Below are 14,428 nucleotides of genomic sequence, written 5' to 3' on the forward strand. Positions count from 1 at the left end.
CCACAATGGTAGTGAAACCTGGAAAAACACGCGTGTATGGGCCCCACAATTGAGCAAAGACAAAAGCACTTGTCCTCACCCACACTCTCAGAAGCGCACACACTCTCCCTCCCTTGCACAATGTTGCAAAGTTAATGTGGCACATAACACCTGGAGATGTTTTGAGAGCTAAGCCAACCCATGGGCTTTGACACACACACTTATATCTTCACTTCAACACCCCAGCAGCACCTTTTGCCTGGAGCAATTGCATAGAGAAAGAAAAAAAAAACAGGAGCCTGATTTGCATTTGCATCACTTGATGATTTAGTGCATACGAGCCTCCCAACCATCGACCGCAGCCGCGTCTACAAGCTATTGTCATGATAAAAGGCCAAGTCAATCTATTTGCGTCAGACGTCTATTTTCAGGGCACATTTTTTGTAGATGAATGCGTGCGGCGGAGCTAATGCGTGTCTCCTGTCATACGAGATCATCACTTTGCATAGAAATGTCTGTTCGGAAAAGGAAAAGTGCGCTTGAGAAAAGATTCCATGAGATGATTTTTCATGCGTTCTATTATTGTGTGCCTGTCTGAGACAATTTGCAACTCATTTTAGTATAACTCCAAATAAAAAGGCCACACATATGAGGATGATTCATTTCATTTTGAGTATAGCAACAACACACTTTGAAGGAAATTAGTCACCAATGATGTAAATGCATACAGTTCTACTGATCCATTTAGGCCATTCTCACAAATTGTTTTTATATTAAATTATGTTAAATATTAATTTTCCTGTTTTGGGGTTTTAAATGTGGCACTGCAATGAGCATGCCAGGCCGGCTGTTGCCACGTCACACACCAACAAAAACATTTTCACAGTATATGTGGGTTAGCAAGCGCTTCTTTGTTGGGCTAAATCCGACACACCCAAAAATGGACTTTAAGTTTTGCAGGTGAACGTCATTTGACCTTGTGTGAACTTTTGAATGCACACCTACTGCAGTAGGGGGTTTCTGGGATGTGCGATCAACTCTCAGTGTTTCAGTATGATTTGCATAATTTGCTGTTCAATAACAAGGAGCTGATCGGTAAAATTCACAACAGGTGTTTGTTTCCAAGAATGTCCAATTGTATGCTCTTCCAGCCTCTCTGTTGTAACTTACGTCTATAAGCTCCGTGGCCACGTGTGAGGGACTGTTAATCAATTTATAGGTTCCAGCTTTGTGTTATGATGTCAAAATATGATCAGTACGGTGAAGAGGACATACATCCGCGCTACAAATAAAGTCCAAGTGGAGCGTCAGGCCAGCATGACTTTTGCAGCCTGTAACCCTGAAAAGCCCATTAACACCTCGGGAGGGTGCACAGAGAGAGGAGGAGGGAGGGAGAGAGAGAGAGAGAGACAGGGACAGAGAGATAGATAGAGGTACAGAGAGTGGGAGGGAGGGAGGGAGCGAGGGAGATAGATAGAGAGAGATACAGAGTGAGAGAGAGGAAGAGAGTGATAGAAAGAGAAAGGAGAGAGAGCTGGAGAGAGTGATAGAAAGAGAGAGAGATAGTGAGAGAGAAAGATATAGAGACAGAGACAGGGCGAGAGACAGAGAGAGAGACAGACAGAAAGACAGGGAGAGAGACAGGGAGACAGATAGAGAGTGGGAGAGAGAGGGAGGGCGAGGGTGATAGAAAGAGAAAGAGAGACAGAGAAAGAGAAAGAGGGAGAGAGTGATAGAAAGAGAAAGAGAAAGAGAGAGCAAGAGAGAGGGAGAAAGAGAGTGACAGAGAGAGTGAGAGAGAAAGAGACAGACAGAAAGAAAGAGAGATAGCGCGAGAGAGAACGTGCAAGAGAGCGACAGAGAGAGAGAGAAACAACCCCCACCCCAATTGGCCCACCTCTATAAACAGCCCAGCCGGACATCCATCCTAATGGGCTGGAGCTCATTCGCAGCCTGGTCCGCTGCAGGTGGAGAAGCCGAGGCGTGTAATTGGTCATTAGCGGGTCGACAGGCCCGGGATGTTGCGCACGCTGGCCTCGTGACAGCGGAGGGAGGGAAAGCGTGACATTTGATCGGCAGCGGCATGGAACTGACAGAATTGACGTTAAGAGTTGGGGAAAGTGAGGCCACAACATTAGGCACACCTTTGCAAACGAGAGTTGTACGGAAAAAGCTTTTGGCTAGACAATTAAGACTAGGGGGTGAATCTCCACTTGTCATGTCGATTATGAGTCAGAAATGCCAACTCGGAAGTCAAGACAAGTTTAGGCACCTCACACTCACACAAGCAGTTCGTGTCGTGGTAGGTAGAAGTGTGTTGTGTGTGGCAACACCAAGTCACAATATTGGAGCATGTGTGTGTCCGCGCTTAGCTGACGCAAAGACGGTAAAAACGAGGTCACAGATATGACTTAATAATAGGTGGCGTGTTATTCATTTTCATCCATACTCTCATTTTGTCTTTATCTCATTCTGCTGTGCATTAGTCCTCAGAGGGCCTATCAATCGGGGAGCTAATGGCTCATAATTGCATGCAGGCAGCTGCTAACATCACAAGCGGTGACGTGAGAGTGTACGTGTGTGTGTGTGTGTGTGTGTGTGTGTGGGTGTGTGTGTGTGTGGGGGGGGGGTAGCTCCTCACCGAGACTGTGTAGCACAATAATTACATGTACAGTAGAAAATTGCTTGCGATAGATTAAGCCACCCCAGGGCGACGTCGGGGTGCAGGTTGAAGTCATTTCCGACTCATTTTACCTCGGAAAGCTATTTGAGCGATGCCATGCATGAATTAACGTGATGCCCACGTAGACGGGCTCAAGCGGAGACAAAGAAATGATTGTGATTCTCTGTGTTAGCGCAATGGCTGTTAGGGATGTTCATCTTCTAGTCTAAAAAGAATTCAATTTAATATTGCGAATATGAGTTAATCAGCAAAATCCAGCTGTTATTTATATCATAAGGCGACCATTTTGCCACTTGCTGTCGACTGAAAATGACATCAATGTTGCTCAGGACTCAGGAAACAACCAATCACAGCTCAGCTACAGAAAACAGGTGAGCTGTGATTGGTCGTTGCCTGACACCTGAGCAACTGTGATGTCATCTTCAGCCGACAGCAAGTGGCCAAATGGCCCTTGAGATGGATAAAAACGGCTAGATTTTGCGTCATAACTCATATTCCACAAATGTAAAATTAATCAGAATGTTATATTTAGACTAGCGAGGTCACATATATCACATTATTGTCAAATGTCCCTCTTTGATTATTAATCAGATATTGCGTAATGTATGCTGCTCAATGAATAACAGTTGCTGTTGTACAAACTTGGATTCCTGTCCAGTTTGTGGTAAACAAAATGTTTTTTTTCATTGGTTCAATAAAAGTCAAGAGTACTTGAAGGCAGAGCTTTATTTTTTTTAATGAATGCCAAGAAAATTATTATTTTCATGACGAGTGATGTAACACAACACATAAAGAGAAATGGCAACACTGTGCATTCACTGAGGACTTGTTTGGACTTCAAACCCTTTAAATAGAGTTATTCGTAGTCAGCCGCTGACACGCATACTTTTGGATTACTCCAACAAAGGCAGGCCAAATGATTAAAAGTAGTTGAAAGTTGCAGCATGTGAAAATTCCCCTCAGCATCTTGGATTGTTTTTTGTATGATAGTTACTGACAAAAAGGCAACAATCCCTGAAGGTTTGAAAAGATTAGGTAGAGAGCTTATGATGAACATGATTTCAACTTTACTTCATGTACACTTGCCCATCATTTTAAGTGAAGAGTTTTTTTTCTTCTTAAAACAGACAAATGATGATAAATCTACCACATACATCATCTTCATTCAAAAGGAATAGGCCTCTTTCCAAAATATAAAAAATAGTCAATACGAACAAAGAATCACTTTAAATGAGAACCTGAAAAAATTTCACTTTTGACATGTTCATTAAAACTGGTAGTCAAAAGTTGTAAATAATCTCTGAACAAAACAAAAAAAATCCTCCCTGGCTCCACTGTATATCTCGGATTTGATTGTTAAGAAAGCACTGACCCCATTTGAGGAAAAACAACTAATCCATTTGCTTGTTTCATTGGGCTTCAGGAGCTTCGCTGAAACTATAGCAAAAAAAAGAAGGAATTGGGCAGGTCAGGCAACCGAGAGGAGATGGTACATTCCAAGATATAAAAGGTCAAACTGATAGTGCTGTTTAGTAGCACTCTATTGGGAAGAATAAATGGCCCAAAACGAGCTGTTTGTTTTATTTGAAAGGGAGGGGAGGCACATATTTAATCTTTTTTTCTTCTTCAATTAATTAAATAAAGAACCTAACTACACTGGCACCCCACATCCCAGTTTGACAATGTCTGCAATAAAGCTCTCAATTTTCTTCACGATGAAAGTTGTAATTACAGAGTCGAAGCCAGGGGGGCTGTGGGTGGGAGGGGACTTCTCCGCTCCACTTATTACCAGATGTTTTAAAAGGTCACTCAAGTTTACACACACACAATAAAGAAATTGAGCCCATTAAGTGCGAGTGAAGCAAACAAACATTTGGACTGAATAGGAGGAACGACAGCGACTGTCACTTAAGGTGAGCGTGAAGCGGAAGCAGGGGGGTTGATAAATAGCTTTGATTTGACACACTCCTCCTGTGTTGACACGACTGAGCACACATAACAGGACTTTGTTTGCATTTTCCTGGTGTGCACAATTTTTTTTGTTTGAAAACCACGGTAGCTCATTTTTGGCCACATAGCACCGTTTCCACCAAGCCATAAGGAGATTTCCATCGTCAGAAAAATACATTACTTTTTTTTTTTTTGTTTTATTCTTTAACGGACAGAACATCAGCGTTGTTTTCATGAACTAGCTTGACTGCTAGTTACATGTTACTTGTATTATGTGTAACTTTTCAGACATGTATTGGTTGCTATTACTGACATTACAGAATGAAATTTTCTTTGTGCTGTATGTGGTGAAGAGGAATTCAATCTATACACAATACGACCCATCTTTCAGATAACCGCAGTGTTTCTGCAAACCATTACAAGCCAGTCAGTGTACAGTGAGTAATAAGTGAGGACTATCATAGCTAGCCAATGTTCATTTGAAGATAAGTTACAACAATAAATCCTACTGACACATCTTATACATGTGCTCCTCGACAATTGGCCGGTGATACATTTTAAAGTAAGACGAAAGCTTTCCGCATAACACCTGGTGAAAATGGGTTGCTAGCTAGCTTTAGGCTAAAATTAGCACGTGTTATCTACTGTCTATCTACAGTCAAATTGATCCATGTTTGAGCGAATGTGGAAAAACCTGGAGGCAAATGTAGAATTTGAGACCTGGTGACCCCTAATCCCAATAGTCCAAATACTTTACAATTTTGGATATTGTTTAAGGACAGATTAAAAGATCAAGTAAAGGGTGAATAAAAGTCATATGCCTATTAAGCTATCGTATTTTTGATTTGCTTATTGTTGATAGTTAATGCCATTCTATTCTTCATGGTACTATTTTGTCAAAATTATAAAGTTTATTATGAACGCTTATTTGATTACAAATTACAAATGTTTGCAAATGAATTTTCTATGACAAAGTGTGTGTTTAGAAATACGCTCGAAGTGCGCTCTGCTTCACTCCGACCGTTGGTAAACTCAGAGCGTTGCTCAAATGTGCCGTTTGGAGTGCATCAAAAATGGATTGTTGGTCTGCATCTTAGGCTCTACAACTATGGACACGGTGCATCCAGGATGTCAGGCAGTCCAGCTGCTGATTGGTTTAGAACATGTGCTGCCTTTGGAAATGAATGAGGGGAGCGCGCTCTGCCTTTCCGAACACACACACACACACTCAGTGTAGTGCATGCGCGTCAGAGAGAATTTCCAAACGCAAATACAGAGATGACGAAAAAGAGACTAAGACTAACAAGCACCCTAAAATGGCTGCAAAAAAACAACACTCAGATTGAGCTTTCCTCAAGTCAGTCAATCAGTGTAGTGAAATGCACATTCCTAATGGAAACCTTTGCCGTGTTTATGGTTACAAAGTGAACCAAATTTTACCTACCACTTGGTGGAAACGCAGCTTGTGGAGCATCAACATGTGACAAAAACAAGTGACTTGAACACACCGCCAGGTCAATTCCATCTGCCTGGAAGCATCGTGACAGAACAAGAATGTTCAGCAAACGTGTAAACTCTTTTCTCTGCTTTTTGGGTTTGTCCATTAAAGATAGTCAGGCATAGTTGTGTGCTCTACATGCAACAATATACAATATTGCTAAGTGCACCTGCAGACAGCATGGTGGACGTTTGCCTCACCCTTTTGCAAATCTCTGCTCCGACACTCCCTGTGTGGAGTTTGGATAGCAGCTATCCAGCCATTTTCTGTAGTGCTCAACCTCATTAGGTTCAAGGAGCTGGGGGGCGATCCCAGCCGAATTTATAGGCAAGAGGCTTGGCACACCATGGACTGGTTGCCAGTCAATCGCAGTGCACATATGGACAAACAACCATTCACATTAGGGAAGCGTGCAGTTTCTGTTGCCAAAATTCACGCAAGAGATATATACTGCACTTAACACGAAAGATACAATAGTTAGTAATTGTGGGGGAAGAGATCTCTCAGGATCTCCTTTATTGTTGCTCACTTCTTTCTCTCTGTGGCAACCCCCTTCATCCTTGACAATCACGCTGTTCATATGGTTTTATTGAAAGTGAAAGCGATGTGGAGCTTCAAAATCCAACACAGGTCACAGTTTTCCGTCGCAGCATGTCAGTAAATGTGCAGTCAGTGAACGCCATCTGTATTTTTTTTTTTGCAATGGTCCATTTAAATCGGGTTCAGCCACGCTTGCAGGGTGCCGACCTTAGGTTTCTTAGATTTTTTTTTTGAATCATTAGCATAGTACTTGTAGCTCAAGTCATTTTCACCTTGCTGTCAAAATATCAATAAAAATGCCAATGTAATTACTAAAAAGTTTTTCTTTATGCTTGGGAAAATTCATGAAGGTCATGATCATTTGCAAACGCTGAAATCGAGGCAGCTGAACTAGGTCATGTTTTTTTCTTCAGTCTGAAAACAAAAAATATATACTTTTTTTCCCTTCTTCCATTATGCTATTAGGCTAGTGGTATGCTTTTATTGTCCGTCACTTGACGGTCATATTTTATTGACCGTCAAGTGAGTATGGGTTACTTGACAGTGCCCAAACCACAAAAACTTCCTGATGAGAACTGTTCATTATCGTGCTTACTTGGCTTGGAATGGAGTTCCATCTAATGCTAGAAACATCAGCAGCAAATAATCTTTCAAAAAGTTATTAAAATTAACTAGTTAATTCCTTATAAATGGGAAATCGATGTAATTGCATTTATTAATGTATGCACCTGCAATTTTATTTTTTTCACCTTTCAAACTGTGTATGGTTGTTTGTCTGTTTCTACTTATTTTATCTGTTGAATACCGTTGTTGAGTGTTTTTTAGTTTTTACTACATAAGAGTAATTTTTAATTTTTTGTTGAATTATTTGAGCACCCCAGGAAGACTAGCGACCACTTTGTGGAAGCTAATGGGATCCTATAATAAAGAATATTGTCCTATAGTTTTAACACTGATTTTCTAAATTCCTGCTTCAATTTAATATTTAGTGTGAATATACATTTTTGTTAACTCCATCTCATTCTAATGAGAACAAGTGGTATAAAAAAAATGGATGGATGGATTTGTAGCCACAGAGAGAAAATGAAATCCCCCTAGAAGGCGCAGGAGGGGTTCATGTTCAAAAATATTTATCTTCTAATAAAGATATGCGCATATAATGGTAGTTGAAGACAAACGCATCTTTGTGAGTGCGGGAGCCCATTTAAAAGTTCACTTGCTTTGAATGAATTCCCAGTGTACAGTTTTGACCCACGCCAGTCAGAGTCTGCGGGAATCCGTGGCGGTTCGCCTCCGACCCTGCCGCAACCCCACGCGACCCACAAAAAGCCCATGGAAGAGTGCCAAGACAGAGGCGCACTGCAACATGAGGTCACGGCAGGCTGCCAGAATGGCTGCTGATTGTCCGCTGCGCTTCACAAGGGGAAAGAGAGGCTTCGCTGACCTCGGGTTTCGTGTAACGCCGCACCACATGAAAGGCTCGGGTGACAAACGTCCTCAGCGAGACAGTGACAGCGTGGCGGAAAATATTCCAGGAATCCTGGCCCCGAGGATGAAAATCTTGGCTCCTCCTCAGGACTGTTTCCTGAAGGTGAAAACATTCCGGGATTTGCCGCTTCTCGAGGGGTCGGGGGTGCGGCTTGGGGAGGGCGTGCCCGACGGGGCGGGCGAGGAGGGCAGCGGCGTGGACGTACCCCCATAAGGGCAGCTCTGTGAGTCCGGATGCTCGCCGGAACACTCCACGGCGGGGATGTAGCGGCTATCCCACATGCCTGGCCCGCACAGTTTACACAGGTCATGGAGGCTGCAAGGGATTCTGGGTAGGAGGCGGAACTGGTAGAGGAGGCTGCGCGCCTGGAGGGACGAGGGGGAGGGCAACATGACAAGATCAACCCAGAGAGCTTTGAATGTGGATGCAAAACAGCTTGTTGCGCATTTTTATAACACACAGATTTTAATATAATCAATGACCTTGAGGGGAAAAAACCTTCAAGGTCATTGTGCTTGTCGGCTATGGAGAGAAAAAAAAAAGTGATGCAAATGCGAGATAAACAAAAGCGGAACATCGGCCGCATGCTAACGCGATGGTTGCCGCATCCATAAACATGAGGATGCAAGGAGGCGGCGCACGCTCATCATAAATCCTCGCCGCCCGCCGCAACACAACAAGACTAGTAAACACCTCACAGCTTGTGTGAGCAGCTTGGGAAGCGCTGCAAAAAGCGCCAGAACGCAACACTCCCTACATTTAAAACTGCGACATGGAACAATTTGACCTTAAATGGGCGGCTTTAAAATCATCCAGATGGCAAACTGGCTTGGAATTAGGCGGATAGTGCTTTGGATATTGACATGGTAACCCCAGATCACTTATGTTCGTAGTTTACTCTAAATAACAATATTTATATTTAGAATTTGGGAGTTATGTTGTCATAGTTATTAGAGTAAAAAAAAATCATATACCATGCCATATATACCTAAAAATATCAAAATCTGAGTATCTGATCATTTTGCAGTGTGGTCTTTTGAGTTTTTCCAGAGCTATTTATACAATATCTGATGTTATCATGTAGCATGCTACGAGAGCTGGGTGATTGATTTTAATTACTGTATTAATTATTGATTAATTTGAGCTGATTTGTCACCCTATGGCTGCATAGGGTCATAATTTGTGACCCTAAGGCTGCAAACCAAATGGTGTTAGTTTACAAAAGGCACAGTCATTGTTGCCAAATTATATTCATACTTATATTTATGTGACTTTTCCAACCCTTCTAGGGAATATTTTTCAAGAAGGCGACTGGCAACTTTAACTCATTCACTCCCAGACATTTTCACTGAAGCAACCCCCTTCGCTCCCGGCTGTTTTACTGGATTTTGACAGATTTTGCGAAACCCACAAAATATTGTGTTATATTCATATAAAAACATGGAACCTACCAAAAGAAAGAATAGATTTCTATCTGTTTCCGTTTTGCAGCAATTAGCATTAGAATATAGCTAAGTTTCATCATTATTCACAAATCTTTTTAAAACAGTGGGGAAAAGAGCTTTTTGCAACACAGCCCTGGTTGACCTCTTATACTCTGCTGCCACCTGCTATTTAGAGCTATTTATACAATATCTGATGTTATCATGCAGCATGCTACGAGAGCTGGGTGATTGATTTTAATTATTAATTATTGATTCATTTGAGCTCATTTGTCACCCTATGGCTGCACAGGGTCATAATTTGTGACCCTAAGGCTGCAAACCAAATGGTGTTAGTTTACAAAAGGCAGTCATTGTTGCCAAATTATATTCATACTTATATTTATGTGACTTTTCCAACCCTTCTAGGGAATATTTTTCAAGAAAGCGACTGGCAACTTTAACTCATTCACTCCCAGCCATTTTCACTGAAGCAACCCCCTTCGCTCCCGGCTGTTTTACTGGATTTTGACTGATTTTGCGAAACCCACAAAATATTGTGTTATATTCATATAAAAACATGGAACCTACCAAAAGAAAGAATATATTTCTATCGGTTTCCGTTTTGCAGCAATTAGCATTAGAATATAGCTAAGTTTCATCATTATTCACAAATCTTTTTAAAACAGTGGGGAAAGGAGCTTTTTGCAACAAGGCCCTCTTATACTCTGCTGCCACCTGCTGGCCGTTTTTGTAATAACTACCATTGCTTTAAGCGTTTTCTTCAGTTCAGAGGCTGCATCAAAGCCTTCTGTATGCTCTAGCATAAAAAAAACATTACAATCTGGTAAATATGTTTTTGGGACCATGGTAATATTTAAAATAGAACGTTTTTATAAGTTTTTGGGAGCAAATCAGTAAATAAAATACAGATATACTGGACCAAAATCCTTGTAACATTGAAGAAATGAACCCAGTGGAAATTGACAAACACTGCCATTTTCCCTAAATGTTGCCTTTTAAAATAAATTCCATTGTTTTGGCATATACTGTATTTTGCGTTTTTAACTACAATTCATTATTATTATTATTTTTATTATAATTATTAATAGGTCAATTTTGAGCACCTAAATATGATTCATTCTCCTCTAAGGGAATATTATGAGGGGGTTTTCTGTGAGCAAATTAGTACCTTTCGCTTTAATGAATCCTACATGGCAACACAACGAGCAAACAGTTTCCTAGAGGTAGCGGCAAAATGAAAGGCGGTGTGCGTTGCGTCACCTTGCGTAGCACCAGCTCTCCGTTCATGTGCATAGAAAGGTTGCTGAAGTGCAGCAGCATTTGGTCGGTGGCCAGCTGCTGATCTGTCACATCCTCACCATAGAGGACGATGATGGCCACGCACAGGAACAGGTGGAAGTAATCCGTCTGGAAAAGGGAGATTTTAGAACTTCATTTTTGGCTCGCAGGTTCTCAAAGGCCCTAATAAATTGATGCTATTGTGGCTAAATAATGGATTAAGTGATCAGAAAGGTCTATAGTTGGGGGGGTAGGAAATACTATACAGGATGCTTTTATAGTCATACTATTTATTTGTAACAGTCATGCCCTGCAGCTGACAAAAATGCATCAGGATTTTGAAATTGCTTTATGTGATGTCAAAGTTTAATGTTAATTTTTTCTCATTAATATTAATAATAATATGAATTAAAATAGACAAAAAAGGCAGTCCCCCTAAAGCCACAGATATAATTATTATGAGTCCTTAGCTATTATTTTCCAATTTTATAATAATATAATTAATTTATATTTAATGAAATGATATTTTCTAATAATCGTTTTAAAATGTGTAATTTAATTCATTTTACTTGTAAACAATAAGCATTTAAGAAGAAATGGATGGATTTTTATTTAAATAATTGTAATAATTACTGGTATACAAAATAACATCTTTTATCTACCAAGATATGTGTCTTGTTTTTTTAAGTTAAAATTGCGCAGAATAATTAAAACAAATAATTGTATTATTAACAGTTTGAAACACTTAATAGTTGATTGGAAAACATAGTTGCAAATATTTTTCTCTGCTTTTTAAGTACACTTTTTAGTAATTTCAATTATAATGAACAATTTAAATATATATTTTTTATGGATTATAATATACGTTCATATATATATATATATATATATATATATTAGAGCTGTCAAGCGATTACATTTTTTAATCAGATGAATCAAATCTCAGAACTTATATTAATAACGATTAATTGCTTAATAAAAAATGATTTTTTAATTGATAAGGAATATTATACTGTAGTCTGTGGTCATGCTTTGAAATAGACAGCACACTCAGCTCTCTCCAACTAATCATGGTGAAACATGATGCTCCCACACTCATGTGTATGTGTGTGTGTGTTTTTCTCCAGAGACTGTGACCTGGTAGTGAGCCCAGCAGGCCTCCCACATGCGCAGAGCGTCCGTGTCTGGGAACTCGCGCTTGAAGCAGAGGAGGATCCAGCGGTGGCAGAAGAGCAGCTGGAGGCCGTCCTCGCCCAGCGCCGTCAGGTGCTGGTGGAAGTCAGGCAGCATGAGGCGCAGCAGCTCCCGCAGGTACATCTACGCACACACAACTTCTTACAGCTAGTTCGTATATCCGGTACACCCTTGACAATCTAATGAGACGTTACCAGCTGCCTTTCCATGTCCTCATCACGCGGCGAGCTGATAAAGATGGTGTTCTCCATGAGGCCCACGAAGCACCAGAAGGTGTCGCTTTCATCTTGGATCTCGGTCAGGAGCGGGGCCACCAGGTCCGACATTCCCTGGCAGTAGCCCATGTGGGGGTTAAACACGGCGTAGTTGAGCAGAATACGCCTAAGGGAATGGAATTAACATTCGGTAGTTTATATGTGTTTTCTACTGCATTTGATGTCTTTCATTTACTCAGTTATTGTCAAGCACGTCATTATGTAATATCTAATGACTTGATGTAATTGCATAGCTAAATGTTGTATAACTTATTCAGCTACAAGCAAAAAAATTTGAATGCCTCATCAGACGCAGCCAGTTGGGAACAAATTGCTTATCACAAAATAATTCATTTGTTTGACTTGAAAGGGATTTTTTTTAAAGGCATCACATCATGCTAACCTGCTGCTTTTTGAATTTGTGATATAATTAAAAATGGCATTCAGTGACGTTCCCTTCCGATAGTATTCCCAACCCACCTTGTAGACAGGCGTTGCTCTGCCCGTCAGCCATGTAGGCAAAATATTTACAGATGACATTGCGTGCATTTGGAAGGCCAGCAGGAGGGCGAGGCATCTACATCCTATAGTGGATTTCTCTATCTTGCAAACATGCTGAAAAAGGCAACGCCCACTCTAGACACTTTTTTAAAACAGTACTGGTACTTGAAGAAGCATTGTAGAATTTAAAATGCTCATGTTAAAGGTATTTCTACATCATGCATGCTCCACCAATGGCCAGTTGAGTACAAAGAGCTCTGACTTTTTAACTGTGACTGCACCTCTCAGCTTATATCTTCTCTTCAGTGTGAAGTGTTCGTGGCACCTTGCACAAGCTTGACACAGAGGCTGCAATTATGCTTTAGGCCAGAGGTGGCAGTCACGAGTAAAAAGTGACAAGTTCCACAAAGCACCTTTTAGTCCAGTTTACTATGTTCAGATATATGAGTTTGTTGGATTATTTTTTTTGATTTGGCAAACTATATATTTTGGGAAACCTTAAAGCCTAACAAATCTGAAAATGTGTGTTGCCATTTTTTTCAAGGTTGTTTAAGTAGCCATATTGGAGCTTTAAAAATAGCTACTTTAAAAAACAAATTTCTCAATAGCTTGCCTTCAAGATGACCTAAAATCATAATTGAAGTGGTCAAACCTATATTTTTGGGGCCAAAGAATCAAATGGAGCTGATGACATTGTAAATGAGACATGTAATTTCTGGACATTTTGCGTTTTTAATATAACATATTATTCTAATACAATATATTGTATTGTTTTATGTGCTTATGTGGTAATAATGGTAGTTTTATTACTCTGTTAATCTGGATACGTATATATACCTTCCAAAACATATCGAATATTTCCATATTGCATACTTTGGAATGTTCATACTCAAAAGTAATCTCACAAAATCAGATTTCTTTCACTAGGGGCGCCTGAATGCTTTTTTCAGACCAGTTGCCATGTTGACAAATGGTCCTTAAATGCTGGTTTTAGTCATTGCTCATGATTCCACTGTCTTGATCTCTATTTTTGGGAGTAAAAAAAATCTGATAATGTCAATTCGGTAGAAGCATATCTGATCAATCCAGAAATTTTGCTTTATTATTGTCAAGTCAGTGTCATGTCAGTTAGCAAATTGGTGTTACTGCAAGGTGAATATATTTTTTCTTCATCAATGTTGTTGATCAATTATATTTTATTTATTTTTTAGGAAGTAGCTGTGTACTGTGTAAAATATCTCAGATCCACTTATTTTGCTTTACTCTATGAATATAAGTAGACTTCTGTTGTCAAATTGTCCCAGTTCCGTTTTTGGTTAAGGTTTGTCTTAGTGTTGCAGGTAGAATTATGGTCTGTTAAAAATGGCAACAATTCAGAATGGCAGTATGTAATTGCAGGCCTATGCAACATTGTCTGTTAATGCCTGGTGCATTTGCTTGATTATTGCAGACCTACATCAGAGTAACATCAGCTTCTTAAGGTAGGACTTGACAGCCAGGGTCAGGAAACAACTAACTGTTATCGCTGTATAATCTCTGATGAGCAAAGTAAGCCTATACTTCATCCCTGCCATAAGATAATCAATACAATACCGATGACAGCAAGCTGTAATGATG

General features: G+C 40.2%; 1 protein-coding gene across 1 annotated transcript in view; it reads right to left on the minus strand.

Annotated features, from left to right (window-relative positions):
* Window positions 1–3,370: 3,370 nt before the first annotated feature.
* The window catches only part of tbc1d16 (TBC1 domain family, member 16), a 34,446-nt gene continuing 23,388 nt past the window's right edge, over window positions 3,371–14,428 (minus strand). The window contains exons 10-13 of the mRNA XM_077555875.1: window positions 12,251–12,437; window positions 12,000–12,179; window positions 10,845–10,991; window positions 3,371–8,504 (exon numbers count right to left, since the gene is read on the minus strand). Coding sequence (XP_077412001.1) covers window positions 8,223–8,504; window positions 10,845–10,991; window positions 12,000–12,179; window positions 12,251–12,437 — 796 coding nt within the window. The 3' untranslated portion in view covers window positions 3,371–8,222. The remainder of the gene's footprint in view (window positions 8,505–10,844; window positions 10,992–11,999; window positions 12,180–12,250; window positions 12,438–14,428) is intronic.

The sequence above is a fragment of the Vanacampus margaritifer genome, chromosome 2 (assembly GCF_051991255.1).
Source record: "Vanacampus margaritifer isolate UIUO_Vmar chromosome 2, RoL_Vmar_1.0, whole genome shotgun sequence".
NCBI lineage: Eukaryota > Metazoa > Chordata > Actinopteri > Syngnathiformes > Syngnathidae > Vanacampus > Vanacampus margaritifer.